At 31.0% G+C, this 17,567-nt stretch overlaps 2 protein-coding genes across 2 annotated transcripts; one reads left to right on the forward strand and one right to left on the reverse strand.

Annotated features, from left to right (window-relative positions):
* Positions 1 to 296: 296 nt before the first annotated feature.
* Positions 297 to 1,983, forward strand: LOC146528334 (protein SHQ1 homolog). Its single transcript, XM_085203894.1, has one exon. The coding sequence runs from the start codon at positions 429 to 431 to the stop codon at positions 1,836 to 1,838; it is 1,410 nt and encodes a 469-aa protein (XP_085060020.1). The 5' UTR covers positions 297 to 428; the 3' UTR covers positions 1,839 to 1,983.
* A 1,581-nt stretch (positions 1,984 to 3,564) lies between these two features.
* LOC146528335 (peroxiredoxin-2-like) lies at positions 3,565 to 7,298 on the reverse strand. Its single transcript, XM_085203896.1, has 7 exons — positions 7,118 to 7,298; positions 6,990 to 7,038; positions 6,665 to 6,806; positions 6,049 to 6,184; positions 5,559 to 5,661; positions 4,724 to 4,852; positions 3,565 to 3,835 (listed from the first exon to the last, which is right to left on the reverse strand). The coding sequence occupies exons 1-7, from the start codon at positions 7,148 to 7,150 to the stop codon at positions 3,744 to 3,746; spliced, it is 684 nt and encodes a 227-aa protein (XP_085060022.1). The 5' UTR covers positions 7,151 to 7,298; the 3' UTR covers positions 3,565 to 3,743.
* Positions 7,299 to 17,567: the final 10,269 nt, after the last annotated feature.

Here is a 17,567-nt window from a genome sequence, read left to right on the forward strand (position 1 = left end):
ATTACAAGTAATGAATAGATAAATGCGTCACTTATACACACAAGCCGAACGTTTAGGCCGCTCGTTCCCCTCTATCGTTTGTACTGCGCTCTCGTACATTCACACATTCCTATTGTTTACCATGGTCTCTTTTTTACCGTACAATCTCCTTCGTGCGTTCTTCATACAACGTGACACTGGCGAAGTGAGTAGTGCTCAAACGGCATGCTCGTAAGTCGTGACGCTATAAACAAAGCAGAGCAACAATTTTAAATGTCAGTGACAGATGTCAGATGTCAACTGTCATCAGCGCACGCCGCATATTTGTTGTGATAGAACCTGCGCGCATGCGGCTTGTGTTATTGTTCCGATAGTTATATAGCAAGTTACTATTATTATTAACTATCAATCGATACTGTTCAGATACATGATTATTTTATTGATTCAATATGTTAACTCCTCGCTTTAAGTTATCTCAGGACGAGAATCATATATTTATTACTGTCCACGCTCCTTACACAAACATCGGCGAAACGGAGATCGATGTTGATGGGGAAAATTTTCTCTTTGTCTCGAGCCCATATTTTCTGAGGCTACGCCTACCAGGTAAAATAGTCGAGAATGATCGTTCTAAAGGCTCCTATACATGTGACTCCGGAGATTTCAGTCTTACTTTTGACAAAGAATCTCCGGGCGAGCATTTTGAAAATCTTGATATGATCACCAGTTTGCTTGCCCCTCGAGATATTCCAGATGTTAATCCAAGTTTAGTTGAAATGCTCGAAGAAGATGGTGTTGCCGTCGCTGAAAGTGAAGCATCAGATGAAGATGAAAATAATAAATTCGGTTATGGATTCGCAAGTAAAATATTATCAGGTTTCAAGGATATTGGGACAGAGTTCCCTCAGATTTTTGAATTAAGGATACCTGAAAGAGTGCCCATTGAAGAACGAAATTCTTTACGTGAAAAGTATGAAGATCACAAATTTTCAACAGATCACTACTTAGCAGACTTCTTTGATACTGAATTAATAGAACCTTATTTAAACACTACTTTAGCGTGGAATAAGCCGGAATTTAATAAAGATGCAGATTTTACAGAAGAAGATGTAAATATTTTAAAAGAGCTACCGAATAAACATTTCATACTAAGCAAATCGGAGCATAATCAAGTTTTTCTTGGTTTAGTTGATATATTTTTTGGTTATTGTTATGATAAGAGAACAACTTTAAATGAAGGCACTGTTGAATCTAGTTGGACTATCAATAAACTATCATCAACATTGTGTTGGTTCTGTGTCTTTAATGATATGAAAGAAGTGCTTGTGGCATGCTACAGAAGGGCCCTAGTTTATCCAATCTTTAGAAATTTTGAATTATGTGACAAAGTGAAAAATGATCTTGTTTCTTTGTTAAGAAAAGGAAAGAAATTTGTTATTAAATGTATGATCAATGTTTATCAATTATTTAATTTAAGCAATGATGCCAGGTACATACTAAATCAACTATATATAAAAGACTTTTTAATATTCCTACAAAAATGTAGGCCAGAGGAGTTTGAAGAATTAAGTAACAATATGGCCAACATTGAAATAACAAAAACAGATTTACAATTGGAGTTAGAAGAATTAGAAGAGGCTGCAAGATTGGTACAAATTGAGGAAACCCAAGTCATGGAAAATGAAATGGCAGTAAAAATGGCATCTATGTCATTATTGCCAGGTGTAAAAAAATGTACTGATTTTTATAGCGATGATGAAACTGATTCATCAGATTCGAGCAGCGATTCATCAGATTCAAGCAGTGATTCATCAGATGATTCTTCTTCTGATTTGGATTCAGATGATGATTCCTCCTGACGGTACTTCTAGGACGAAAGTGCCATTGGACTGTAAGACTATAGTCTGAATCTGAATGAAAAGACTTTATGAATGATACAGGTTAAAGGGTGGTTTAAATATACACTTTACAATTCATAATGGCATATATGCACATTTTATGTATAGTTTATAGTATTTTATGATATTACTCTTCTATGTTATACAAAATTGTAGCATAAGTGTTTATGAATTACTATTTAAAAAAATCAGATTCACACTATATCCTGTACTTAGCAGGGTAGGCAGAAGGAACCTAGTGTTAAGAGATTCCATTTTCTATTTACTATTATTCAGATGGTATCAAAAATATATTGATAGGACATCAAAAGAATCTATTCCATATTAAACTACATAATTAACTATATTAAACTACAAACGATGTAGTTAAAAATACTCAAGTTCACAGTAGTTCTGTATAGAAAGTATATTTTTTAGCCACATACAAAATTTTCAAAGTCTTGTATGTTAAGTGGCATTACATTTAGAGCCAGATAATTTAAAAAATCTAATTAAACATGTATCCATAGTCAAAATTAATAATAATAAACAGTACATGATACTATTCATAAAGAGCATAATATAACTTATTTCAGCAATTTAGTCAATTTTAATTACAGTTGCTAAAATGAACTTGATAACCCATTAGACTTGAATGTTGTATCAACTTCTGAATATTTACTTCTTTGATGATATAACTGTTATATTTTATAGTTAAATCTTATAGAGCCTATATTATCTAAACTACATATAAAAATGATGATTTTTTTGTATTTAAAAATATTACATTTGATGTTATCAAAATATTTTATCATTGTATATGAATGTTAGTGATATTTTAAGACTTAGATGCTATACTTGGAACTTTCTTATATATCATAATAATGAAATATACACAATTCAATAAACAATTTGCCTTTTTATTCATATCACCAAACACTTTATTATTAACAATAAGAGAATTGTTTCAGATATATTTGCATTGCAAAGTGAATTTAATTATGATCATTGCCCTATCAGACAAAAAAATAAAATAAGATAAGAATTTCGATGTAATGTAAAGCTTAATTGGCGACGAACGCGTGGAGGGTTTATTAAAGATACGGGTTCATATCCTGTTATTACTAATTATATCCCTCCATAATGTACAAGTAATTTTTAAAAATATTAAATTTTTAAAACAGTATCTTTTTTTATGTAGAATTTGAATTCTAAACTAAAACTATTCAACCATTCAAATTATGGAGGAATTATGTCTTAAGTGACAGAACTCAATGCCACCCTTTGCCTTAACAAAAGGAATGAAAATATAAATTTAAATAAATATTTCATTTCTTCAAGTGGGGATCGAACCCACATCCATTCGCCTTTCGTCACACACTTGTGCCTCTGCACCATGGCCTGAAACAGTTTTATATGAAATATAAAAAATATCTTGAAGTGGAAATTTAACCCACAATCATTGTTTGAACAGTCAGATTTGTTAGAATACAATAAAGTGATATTTTAATGTAATAAACATTTAGGGCTACTCAGACTAATAAATTATTTTCATTATATTGCTCTGGTAAAACAGAGTTCAAAGTCAGTTCCGCCATTCAACAATGTATCGAAAATTAGGGGTGTCTCAACACTATTCAATCTGCCTATCCTACTATATGGGAGATAGAGTGTGGATTAAATAAAATATATGGAAATAAAATACATATTTTCTTTTTATATACATCTATTAAAATCATAATATTATATTATTTGTTCTCAAACAATTTTTAGTTGTATACTAAAAATGTTGGTAGTGAATTAGATTATTTCCCACAGACAAACTATATAAAATAAATTTATAGACCTCAAGTCTTTATTCTTACACTAAGCTAAATAATATTTTTCTTAATTAGCTTTTTGGAAATATTCCTTGCTTCCTTTGGGATTTGGTTTAATTGTGTCTGCATTTGTTTCTGGGTTCCAGTTAGCTGGGCACACTGAAAAAAAAAACAGTTATTTATTATCCCTTAAATGCATGATTTTATGCATGATTTTATTTTTAGACCGAGAAAAAATATATTTTGGAGCCATGAATATGCTGATTTAGGGAAAAATAATAAAAAAAAATAGTTTTGACAGTCGTGAAGAAAAAAAGTGTGTTGCCACTCGATTAAATATATCACCATGATAGTAATAATCCTGCAACAGCATGCATTGAACTCATACTAATAATTTTATGGTCGTTTGAATGGTATGTTGCAGTTTTACTACTTTATGCATTTAAGGGTTATACCTAATTTATTCTTGATTATGATAATAAGGTTGAATATAATAATAAATTAAATTATAAATAAGCATTTTGTAATCATGCAATGTGTTTTTATAGTTGTTCCTTTTTTTTGTTGTTTTTGTTGAAATGCAATGATATAATTCAATTTAGTCTGTTGGTGTAAAAATATATTATATGAATTTTAAAATATATAAAAATATATTATTTACCATTTGGTGCAATAAAATTTAAAAATTAAGTTAAATAGATATATATATATTTATATAGTTAAATAGATAGATTGTGGATCCATATTCCTATATACAGGGAGTGTTTGGAATTATAATAATATTTTATACATTTTTTTAATTTGTTCAGAAAAAAATATATTAATACATATCAGGCTCTATTATGTTTTCATATGTATAACAAAAACTCTTCTATTATTGAGTGACTAATAGATAACACAAAGCCGGCAACTAAATGGTTCTCTGTTATTAAGACTTTAAATTTATAATAAAATAAAACATGATAAAATTAAGTAGTGTAGCACATAAAAAGGCCTTAACAATACTAAGCAACTATTGAATAAAATATATTAATTAATACAACCTACCTTCTCCGTGTTTATCAGCAAATTGGAAAGCTTTAACTAATCTCAGAGTTTCCTCAACTGACCGTCCCACTGGCAAGTCATTTACTGACAGGTGTCTCAAAATACCATTTCTGTCAATTATGAAAAGGCCTGAAAAAAATATAAAATATATTTATTTTTTTTACCTTCACATCATACCTTGCATCTCTATGGAGATAGCCATTTCATATGCTTATAGAAAAAGTAAAATAGTGGAGTAAAAATAGTGGAGTAAAATCGTCACAATGTGGTACCCAAAAATTAGAAAACATAAGAGAGGTTGCCAATTCAAATGGTGGGAAGAGAGTAGTTGGAAAGCTGTGGAGGAGAATGGCATCCAAGAACACACACAAACATTGAAATCTAATTTGCATTTAAATTATCGTAACTAATAGTATCAAATTGAACCAGTCTGAATAAAGAGGCTTTATTATTTATATTATATTCTGCATATAGCAGGGAAGGTCGGTATTACACTCCATTCCTCACTTCCATTGAAATCTCGAGACATTGCATGTTGAGTAGTGGAACTCAACGCCGCGCTTTGCCTTGTTACCAGAGCAAGGAAATGAAAATAAAATCCAATTTTACCACAATGACTTGAAAGATCAACATTATTTCTTATTATTAATAATTATATTATTTAACAACTTATAATTTCTAAATGGCATCATAGTATAAAAAAGTAGTGCAAATAAAAAAATAACTCCATTTTTTTAGATTCATACACATATAGCAGAGCCTTAGTTTATTATTTGTTCTTTCACCTTCGCTTTGGTAGTATATGGAAAAAAATGTGTAACTTTAAATAGCTCACCACGTAAAGCAAAACCATCATCCAATAGAACATCATAATCCTGTGATATCTTTTTCTTATAATCTGCCAGCAATGGAATATCTAATTTACCTAAACCACCATCCTGAAAACGATTCAATCTAGTATAGTATAGTGGACAAGTTGTGGCCACTATGAAGTTAGCTGTAGGTGCCACACATTTGATTTTAGGACTTTTGAATATTTTCTTCTCAAATAAACAAAGCACAAAATTCAGAAAGGTTCATTTTAGGGATGCCACAACTTGTTTACCATAAAATATTCACATTGCTTTTAAGGAAGGTTTTGTTGTCTACTGTAAGTCACCCCAGCAATATGATCTTTTTTCTGCCTTTGAAATTTTTAAATGAATTTACTTACACCTTAAATAATTATTTAAAACAAACTAGACTTAAAAGGAGAAAAATAACTATTAACACACAAAAGCCCATCAAATAGATATATGCAACATTGATAGTATGTAAAGGAATACCTTTCTTGGTGTATTGATCCATGCAAGATGACTGAATTCAGAATCAGTAGATACTCCAATCACTTGACAGTCAATGCTTGCAAATTCCTTAGCTTTATCACTGTAAGCGATTAGTTCAGTTGGGCAGACAAAAGTGCTGAAATTAATGAATATTACATCAATAACTGCTGGGGTTAAATCATTCTTTTTACAGTCAGATGCTGTCCCTCTGCATTGTTAAACATACTAATTTATTAAGCTTGAAAATTATAATAAAAATATTGTAATTTAAATTTGTATCCCACATGTGGCAGGGTAGAGTACCTCTCTACCAAGTCCATGTCCATTTCCCAGTTTCTGCAGAATTTTCGAGAGGGTTTGTCTTGAGTGGCAGAACACATTGACACACTTTGTTTTGCAACCAGAGTAAAGAAATGAAGATGAAGAAATAAAGAACTCATTCTCCTAAATGGGAACAGAACCCATGGTATTGGCATCAATAGTCACATGCTGTGCCACTGCACCACAATAGCTCCAAAATATTTAATTCTATGATTTACTTATATTTATTAGCCTTCATTATAAATCAAAAAGAATAACAAATTTGTTGTAAACATGAATATTAATGAATACTTACAAGTCCAAAGGGTAGAAAACAAGGACAACATATTTTCCATTAAAATCAGCCAGTTTTAATTGATTGAATTCTCCATTTACAACAGCAGTTGCTGCAAAGTCAGGAGCTGGTTTTTGTATTTTTGGAGCTAATGCTATACTGGCTGTGAAATAAAAATGTACATTTTTTAAATTATTTATTAATTTGTTTATAACTTTAGTACCAAAAAGGTTAAAAAATATGCCTTTGACATAAAATACATATATTTAAAATATTAATTAGTAGTAAACATCATCTACAGGTATACAGATAAATATCACATAGTTTTAGATTATGTAATACTTACTAGTTGAAAAACATGATTTTTTTGCTACTGTTACAGCTGGGGCCAGTACCTGTTGAAAGAATAAGAATATAAATGATTTCATCGTTATATATTATGCAAACTTTTACTTATTTTATTTAAATATTTACCCTGCGGATGCATTGCTTGACTAAAAATGACATTGTATAGGTGATGAGTTTAATTTGCTGAGACTTTTGTATAAAGATACTTAAATATACGAGGAATACACTTATAAATTATAGAATTTTCTCGTAGCTAATACCGCACCGCAACAATCAGCTGCAAGACGTATTTTAAACGTCAAAAATACTAGCTTGACAGTGACGTTTAAAATATTATTGCCAATATTTAGTCCTCTGGCCTGGACTCAAGTTTTTTTATAAATATTTATAAATATAAATCATAATTATATTTACTAATGCAAAAATTGATTCTCATTAATCATAGAATAATAACTCTAACCTCACATTCTTTCAGTGTATAATATTGATGTACTTAAAAAAAAAGAAATAAAATAGTACACATTACCCATTAAATATATAATTATGTCATATTATGCTCTGAAACTCTGAACTTTTTTAATATTGAGCATATGGTGTTGTGTGAATGTTAAGCTTATTAAAAGGGCTCTATCTAATTTATTTTTTATACTAAACTAATTATACTGTAACATTTTTTTATTCACAATATATTTACAAAATATTAATTAGTTGATTTAATCGTAAATAAATAATGATAAAGATGAAAATCTGTTAAAGACAAAGATAGCAATGTCTTATGGGATTATGCTTATCTTACCCACTAATCTAAGATGAAAGGCACTGGCAGAACGTGATAAGTTAATGTCTTGAATAAGAAATGAAATAATAATCGTTAAACAAATTGTTATTTGTTTGAATTGTATTAGAAATTTAATATTATTTATTTAGTAAGAATTTTTGGTAGATATTAGTGAGTTTTATAATGAAAATAATTATAATTTATCAATGCGATCCACAATGAGAGCATTTCATTTTCAGCTTCACGCTGATCCCGCACTGAGTAGCAGAGGTAGATAGAGGGAGCCTAGTGTTTCAAGACACTCTGCTGCTCGTTTGCCGCCGTGTTCTTTACACCAGAACGAAGACATGAAAATATTAAATATTTCAATTCCTTGAGTTGGAATCGTACCCACAACCTATCGTACGCTTGTGGCTCTGTGCCACGACTGGTTTTTTTATTTTTTTCAGTTCTTTTAACATAAATATACACATGGCATTTACTAGACAACAGTGTAAGCGGTGTAACTTATAACTACTCGTAGGTTCAAGTTTAGAAAAATAAACTTAATATATATAAAAAATATATAAAAAAATATAAATAAAACTACTTAATGCTGAGATACTATCTGCCCGAATTCGATATACTGTGTGTTGACTGTTGAGTGTAAGTACTAAACGCTACGCTTCTTGCCAGAGTTAATTAAAGAAAAGATTCCTTCCTTTCTAATTAACATTGAAATCACAATCACAAAAAGATCTGTCCCAATACACCACAATGATCTTACCTACGCCTGAGTTCACTTTTTAATAACATCCACTCTGTTCTTCTTATTTATTCCATACAGAATTTAGAGAAAATATAAAACAATTCTAATTTAAGTAAGAAGCATAATATCTAAAATAATGAACTCCATGTCTGCTACTTCATGTACGAGCATGTAAGCTATTTCGCTAATTAGGCATTACAAACAACTTTTGTACTAATAGTGCACTGTTATACCGTACAGTATACCGTTTACAAATACTTCGTTTAACTAAGCGCTCGCTTACATTACTCATATTACCTACAGTAAGTTTAGATTGACGTTAATAAGGGCGATGCTCTTTGTTGATTTTTGTGAAAGTTCTGAAACAAAAGTAACTTAAATCTTAAGCTTAGTAAACTAAATATCATAAAATGAAACGAAATAGAGAACGAGCTCTGAAAATATATGTTCGTGTAAACGTGGATTTTTTAAATGTATTATTAGTAAATTTTCTGACAAAGGCACAAGATTCTTTTGGGGTGGGCACGGACCATCCGCCCCAAGCTAATGCACATGGGCGTAGGAATATGTCCTACGCCCATGTGCATTAGCTTTACATGCTATACCGCATGTAACAGGGTAGGCTGTGAGAACATCATTCGGTCTCCATGAAAGCACAGTAGTATCTTTTATTTATAAGCATGATATAAGTTTCAAAGTCCAATTTCCAAGTTCCTCCAAAAAAACTTAAATGATAATATTAATCTTGTGCTTATTTTCATTTAAGAATCAATTGACGAATCTTCATTGTATAGGTACGGCCTAGTAATGTTTTACACAAGATATGTATATATTGGATCCATAAACCTTTTGTTTATGATTTTGTCAAAGGATTGTTGTCGGATCATTTTTATGTAAAATATCTCACAGATGGTTTTTAAATTTTTAATTATTTTAAAATTCCACCTGCAAAACTGTTAATTGAGATATATTATAAAATATATACATAGAATATATCCCATTTTGCCGAAAAACGACATAATGGAATAAGGCGCAAATATGAATTAGATTGTGTAAGTTTTGAGCAACTTTGCCTTGTGAGGTCGTAGGGTAGGTAGTATAAAAGTTTATTCAATTTCTGAGGGTCGCTACTTAGAATATATATTAGGTTTGACCACATCATGTATTCATATTAACTTTTCGGTACATCTTGTATCTAATATTTTGCTTGTTTTCTATATATCTCAAGAATTTCATAGAACAGGTTATAAAGAAACAAGCATATTTCTCTTTATAGAAATATTTTTTTATCAATTTTCAATATCTATAATTGATATAGCTAGCTATATAAAAAGGAATAAATGATCCGAAAATGTTTTCGAAGAGTGTCAAATGAGCAGTGAGTAGAGTATCATAATATAGGTCATCTATTTTAAAACTGAATGACACCTCACTGTACTTAACACATACAAATTAGGTACGTAGATCAGAATGAGCTCATAACATCAGAGACACCATTTTTATTTATTTGTCTGTTCTTAGTAGAATTGCTATGTTAGTTAATATAGTATTCAATGAGATGCCAGTATTAAAAAAAAATTGCATTTTCTTGTCCGAAAATTTTAAATTTTGAATTTCGAATGTCCAGCTTATATTTCAAAGTTGGCAATATTCATTGTTAGAGTTTCCATATTTATTTATATATGACCTGAAAATAATATGATAAAAGTAACGTAGCTGGTCGTGGCTGCTGCCATCAGCAAATGCGAGTTTTCATAACTTTAAACCCATTTGGGGCTCATGGGATACAAGTTCTTTTTTAAACTTTTACATTGTTTACGAATGATAACTTTTCCAATTAAAATTTTAGGGGACGGACCAAAACAAATATTTTTATAGGCTCTATATATCTGTTAAAAATACTTTTTCGTACAAGTGAAATTTTATTTAATTAAATATTGAATTTTACAAAGTAAACACGAGTTAAATACTCTTAATTACTATTTATCTTATTTCTGCGATTGGCAACATGATAGGCGGAGGAAGCCATCATGAAGAAGCAATAGCGTAAAGTTTAATGAAATAAACGTCAAAACTTGGGCCCGACATGAAAACCGGCGTGTCGGTGAAACTTTGAAGCTAAGGGAAAATTGGAAAAATTACCGATCAAAAGTACTCACTGATATTATGTAATTGAAAGTCGATGTTCCGATTTCGGCGTACTCTACATCGATCTATGACTCGTATGCATTTTTAACATACTTTTTCCATCTTCCCTCCATTTTCCCATCTTTGTGTTCTGATAATTTCTTATTTATTTTATTATCAAAATTGTATATAGGTGTAAATGTTTTCAATGATCTGAAAATACGAATTCAGGTAAAGTAATGCTAAATATCCTTAATATCCTCGATAAATGAAATTTCAAATACAAAAATATTTTTTTAGTTAAGTTCCGTAATTCCTTATATTAGCGCGTTCAACCAAACAATCTCTCTAAATTCAGCATTCAAAGACGAAGAGCTAAAGAGAGCTTAAATATATCGTAAAGGTACCATTACATATTTTAAAAAACAATATTTTTACCTACTCTTTTAATATAGTGCTAAAGTTAAAATCTTATACTAAACTAAGAAAAACTATACATAACGAGGTTTCCTTTGTGCTGACAGTGTCAGGTCCGAGAATATAGCGAAAATTTTCTATAAATTTTTGTACGCGATCATATCGTGCTAAATTGAAACTTAAGATCCAGCTTTGACCCACATATGGCGTATAAACTTTTTTATTTAATTTTCCCGGGATATCTAAGCTTGTGAAAGACCTCGCTAAAATCTAAATCTTCCATTTTGTAAAATATTATATGTAATATTATTTATTATTTTACTTTGTGAGTTATAGAATAACTAATATGCAATAAAAATTTAATGTAAAAAATGATGTAGCCTTACTAACCTGTTTGCTATTGTGAAAAACAAATATTTTAAATAATTATTTCACTAAAAGATAAGAATCATAAATTTTAATCAAATAAAAAAGAACATATTTACTTATATATAAAATTAAAGAAATAAATATAAAGGGATCACTTCCAACCTTTCTCTCTAAATGGATATTTTATTTACTTTGAACGTAAGTGCGTAATTTTGAACCTAAGAAAAAGTAAATAAAAAGGTAAATAAATGATACTCACGACGTTAACCATTCGAGTTACAGTCGAAAAGTCGAATTCTTGCAGTACTTTTGCCTAAATAATTCAATTAAGTCGTATTAGTCGTCGTAAGCTCCTGAGGAGGACTGGACCCTTTTAAAGGATCAGATTAAGGCATTCCTCTTTGCATTTAACTGATCGAATTATATTGGTTCGCTGAAGCCGCTACTTAGAAAAAAAAAACGGTAGATGTCGATAAGTGTAATTTAATCTTTGCCATATACTATTATTATTTTTTGTTCAGCTTCACACTATATCCTGCAGATAGCAGGGAAGGTAGAGGGAACCTAGTGTTAAGGCACTCTGTTCTCCACTTTCCGCCTAATTTTCAAGACATTGTGTGTTCATTAGCAAAATCCAATGCCGCTTTGCTTTACCTTGTTACCATAGAGAGGAAATTAAAATATAATTTATCGTATAGCGCTGATATCTAATAGAACTGATGTACCTAAATGAAATATACCGTTTATTGTTATCTGTTAAAGAAAGTTATCATTTATTAATTTATTTGAATCAAAATTTTATTGTTAAAATTAGAACTTATAAATTATTTTAAGCATATTACATCACGAAAACTTTCTATAGATAGCTTTCAAAGCTTCACTGCCCCGCGCTAATTCTCAAAGGCTTATTCGCAGGTGGCATATATTAATTTAATTAACTATTAAAAAAAGGAAATAATAAAGTTGTATATTTTATAATCCTAATAGGAATTTATTTATTGCAAACATCATCAGGGGCTTATTCAGATGAAAGCTCAGATTTATATGAAATCTGCTTTCACACCATACTGAATTTTAATTGTATACAATTATACTTTCACGGGAAAATGTTTTAAACATTATCTTTCCGAGATTTTTCCCACGGCTCTTTGGCGTGGACTGTAAATATTAAGTAAATATTTTTTGAACAAATCTATACTAATATTACAAAGTTGGAGCGTTTGTTTGGCCGGCAAGACTGGAAGTGGCGTTGAGTACCACCCCATCAACCACAACTCAATATGCAGTGACTGAATTCCATTGAAAAGCTGAAGACGTATATGGGGGATAGGGTGTGAGGCCAGTCGTGGGCAGTGCCACAAGCGTGTGTGTAAACGCAACAGATTGCGGGTTCGATTCTCACTCGAGGAAATAAAATATCAAATAATTTAATTTTCTCGCTCTGATCTCGACGTTAAAAGCCTGGCGTTGAACTCCTGCCACTAAAAACCCAATGCTTCCAACATGTGGCGGGAGGTGGAAATGTGAACATTTAATGAACATAATACATTTTAAATGATAAAACATTGCGAACAATGAAACTATTAATTAATTTCTAATTAATATTTTTGAACACCGCAATGAGATAATTGGTTATTGTTAAACATTTATGAAGACTGCACAGGCTTTTAAATTTGACAATTCCATACATAGCAGGGTAGGCACAGAGAATGGAAGTGTCTTCTAGGTTCCCCAGTCTCCTCTGCCTACGATGCTATGTGCGGGAGCGGGATGTCACAGCGTGAAACCAAAAAAGCCTACAATTTAATAATCTACGCATATTCATATACTTGTTGTAACTTTACTATGTTGTAACTTATAATAAGATGAATCTATTAACTAAAATTATGAACGTAATATTTGTATGGAATTTAATATTTCACTTTATAAGGTTAAACCTCTTACGATCATCTCAATCAAAGTATAATATAACATTTTAATCTAAAATGAGGTTAGGCTTAGGCTTCCATATTACATAATATGGAATATATAACCACTTTTTTATATCCTATTACGAATATACACATACCCACAATGTTTCAAATTCCGACGAAATTGTGGGCGTGCCTAGAGATATTTTTTCAAATTGGTCCTGGACCTTAGCTTAACAGACGTGTTCGTGTTGATGTAGAGGTTCTTCTGCTAGTAAAATTACAAGACTATTCCAGGGCGGCTACTTGGCCCCTCCTATGCCAAAGGGCGAAAAGCGGAGAACGGAATTTGTCGACACTAGGTTTTCTCTGACCACTCACACATATGCGGGATGCAGCTTAAATCATTTTAATAATAATAAATTTAAAAAAAAATGTTTCCAACAATATAATGACAGTGAATAGAAAGAAGAAGGCAATGATTTCCCCATAGGTTACTTTGCTGCTCATTTTTAATTTTACATTTTATTGTTTACGACCAGCACGATATTACGTTCGTAACTTTGATTTGGATCTAATTGACTATGTGCCAGACCGAAGAAATGAAAATATTAATAAATAATAATTTATTCCCTGTATTGGGGATCTAACCCCTAACAATCGCGTTACATACTCTTGTGTCCCTGAGCCGAGATGGTCTCTATGTAATATCAAAGATTTGTAAATATCGCAAATAATAGAAGTTTGGGAGGTTTAAGAAAGTTCGTTGTTCAATATTATATATTTTATCTTTGCCAACATCAAAACGAGAGCGCGTTTACTGAAATTTTCGCTTTCTTGATTTTCAATATGGTGACTCTGCTTAATGCGACGTGAATGATACTCGCCCTTTTAAACTGACTTGTTAAAAATTACGTGCTCTCTTTGGAAATAAAAAGTATATTATTAAAAATGTTAAGGCCAGTCGTTGCGTAGGGGCACATAGTGTGACTGTAAAACCGACTGGTTGTGGGTTCGATCCCCACTCGAGGAGATCCGAATTCTGGGAACATTGCGTGCAGAGTGGCGGAACTCAACGCCGCACTTTGTCTCGACACCTGAACGAAGAAATGGAAATATACATTTAAATAAATATTTCATTTCCTCGAGTAGAGATCGACCCCACAACCGGCAAAAAACATGTTACATTTAAAATATATTATAAATAAAACAAAATAAATGGTGAAAGAGTTCGAACTGTAACTTGATAATGAAGTTATTGAAGTAGTGTATATGTTAGCATTCGAAATGGGTAGTAGAATTTCATTTGCATTTTAAACAGAACCAAATTTTCATGTCAGTGCGATATTTTTCTATTTTTTTGAAAACACAGAAAGAACCTAGTGACTTTATTCTATTCTGAAATTTCCCGATATTTTTATGTAAATTTACTCCATCCAATATAAAGTAAAAATAGTTAGGTGGAGCTTTAAGCTATACCTCAAATGTACCAGTCTATACACAGAACTTAGTGCTATAACACTCCGTTTGCCACTTCCCGTCGAATTTTCGGTACCAACCTAGATCGCGTTGGAAAGCATGTTATTTTTACATCGTTAATTTGGACACCAAGAGTCTTTTACATTATACCAAATAAAAATAACAAAAAATATGAGTAATTTCTCTAAACTTACATACATATATATTAATATGAAAATGTAACAATATTATCAATTTAATTTCTCTACTTATAAATAACACAAGAATTCTATTTATGTTGTGTTCCTTTCAAAAGTCCTTTAATTATTAAGAGTTATCTCGCATCGTCAATCCCCGGTGTGTTCGCGGGTCGAGCTATGGGACCAAGTTATCATAAATCGGAAATGAATATCTAAAATTTCTCATCAAATACTCAAGTTCAAATATGATTTATTCTAGTTATGTACTTACTCAATGTTATATTTAAATATAAACTATCTATACTAATATAATAAAGCGGAAGAGTTTGTTTGTTTGTTTGTTTGTTTGTTTGTTTGTTTGAACGCTAAGATCTCTGGATCTACTGGTCCGATTTTCATTGTTTTTGTTTTGTATGAAAGCTGCATTCTTCAGAAGTGCTATAGGCTATATAACATTACATTACACATATATACTAATATATTTTAAAGTACATTCTAATTTGACATGCAATTTATTCTGCCATGTTAATAACAACCGTCGTTGCTACGCGACCGCTACCGCGACGTTTTGATATTTAATATAATAGTCACTTTTAGCATTTTATCTAGATTGAAATTATAGTTTACTGTATAACATTCTAATAAATAATTAAGGAGATGTCACTGATTCCAAATGACCTAGCCACCTAGCGGGCGTATGACCGACGCGAACGGGCAGATGACGTTGACGGTTTTATAAGATTTTCATACATTTTCGAACTTTATTTGTTGTTTATAATTAATTTAAAATACACTTTGATTCTCTTTTTATTTTATTTGATATTGCCCGCTAAAATTATCCTTCTTAATAGAGAGAAATGTTTAGTTATTTCGTTGAGTCGATATCTATGTACGCACGCACGGAAAAGTTTAGGTACTTTTTCTAATATTAAGATTACTTATCCTTTAGTTACTTTTAATCCTTTTGTTGGTTAATTTCAATAACTCAGATAATTTTTTCTAATAATGTGTATCTACTTATTATTCTTTTTGATTATTTAAGCTTATATTTTCTTACTAATTCTATTGAGAATTGAAAATAATTTCATGAATATATTTAATAAATATTCTTATAGTTGAAGCAGGCGTAGCCGCGTCCGGGTCCACTAGTAATATAATAAAAATATTTTTAGTGTCAAGCTATATACTAAAAGTATGGTAGGTGGACAGTAGGAACGTAGTGTTAAAACAATCCAAAAGTTTCGCATATTCCGCTGAATTCTTGAGGCATTGCGGGTTGAGTAGCGGAACTTAACGCCATGCTTTCTCGACACTACAGTGAAAAATAAAAAATATTAAATATTTCATTTCTTCGAGTGGTAATCGAACCCGCAATCCCACACTTGTGTTAATGCGCCCTGGCCATGTCATAAGTTGAAATTGAATATCTAACTTCTCAGGCTCTTTATGCATAAGCATCCTTTCGAGAATCGATTATGTCGTATAATTTGTAGGGAAAATTGAATGGGAGCGTGGTTCCTGTACTATTAGATTGCCGACTTCAGTTCAAGTGGTTTGTTTGACTTGGGTACTTGAGGACATTTAATCTTGGTAGCTAGAGGAGTAGAGTAGAGCTTGGTAGCTTTTATATTTGCTCTTATTGCAGTATTTTATATGGAGAAATATTATTGTATGTTAGGTTGGGGAAATTTAATTGGAACGGAGTGTCTTCATTTTAGATTTTCAGGTTCCCTCTGGTTCCTCAAGTTCCCTGTAAATGTTATGTTTACCTTTTTTATACCGTGTTAGCATTATGGGAGTTATATGGAGAGCGTACACATTAGAAGTATTTCAAATAGCATCACGATAGTCGATTACACAAACAGAAATAATAAAATATCATATAAAAATCTCATTAATATTTTATTTTTATTTTCCCCGTTTTAGTAGCACAAGGCACTGCGTTGAGTACCGCCACTTAACATAAATTCTTGAATTTGTATGTAAAAGCGTATAACGTTTAACAAACACATATTTTTCTTTATATAAAAACTCAATGGCAGAAAGGAAATTAATGCATCATACATATAAACTTTAGCCTTATGATGAACACAAGTGCCGTTGACAGTGATAAGTTGTAGTTTAATATAATGTTTATGGAAATATAAAACTAACTATAACATACGATATGAAAATTTACTATTATTAAAACATCATCCATCCTTATAACTAAGTATATTTCTTTCTCAAGAACAAAAACTTGTGATGTCATGGCATGGTGTCATACATAATAAATATATTTTTGGATATTTTCTCCGCTTCCTTTAAGTTTTTTAACTATTATGCAAATTTACAAAAATCATCATCATCGTGACTCAGTCGGCAGTATTGGGGCAGCATCAGCAATACACGTTCGGGTGGATTGATTATTTCCATTTCCTTGCTCTTGTAAGCTAAAGGCCTTGCCTACGGATGGAATACGGAGAACGGATCGCGTCATTCCTAGGTTGTTTCTATCCATCTTATATGCTTTAGAGCTGGTAGCTAAAAATATATAATCATAAATGTATCAAAAGCTCCAAAAATCATC

This window comes from Heliconius melpomene, chromosome 19 (assembly GCF_056956725.1).
Source record: "Heliconius melpomene rosina isolate 202511_hmr_F chromosome 19, ASM5695672v1, whole genome shotgun sequence".
NCBI classification, from domain to species: domain Eukaryota; kingdom Metazoa; phylum Arthropoda; class Insecta; order Lepidoptera; family Nymphalidae; genus Heliconius; species Heliconius melpomene.

What these genes read in the sequence shown, in the direction of transcription:
- LOC146528334 (XM_085203894.1), top strand. Translation starts at nt 429, where the DNA reads ATGTTAACTCCTCGCTTTAAGTTATCTCAGGACGAGAATCATATATTT.
- LOC146528335 (XM_085203896.1), bottom strand. Translation starts at nt 7,150, where the DNA reads ATGTCATTTTTAGTCAAGCAATGCATCCGCAGG. An exon ending in TGATGGTTTTGCTTTACGTG is followed by an intron (nt 4,853 to 5,558) that starts GTGAGCTATTTA and finishes TATTTTTTTCAG; the next exon opens with GCCTTTTCATAATTGACAGA. An exon ending in TGCTGATAAACACGGAGAAG is followed by an intron (nt 3,836 to 4,723) that starts GTAGGTTGTATT and finishes TTTTTTTTTCAG; the next exon opens with TGTGCCCAGCTAACTGGAAC.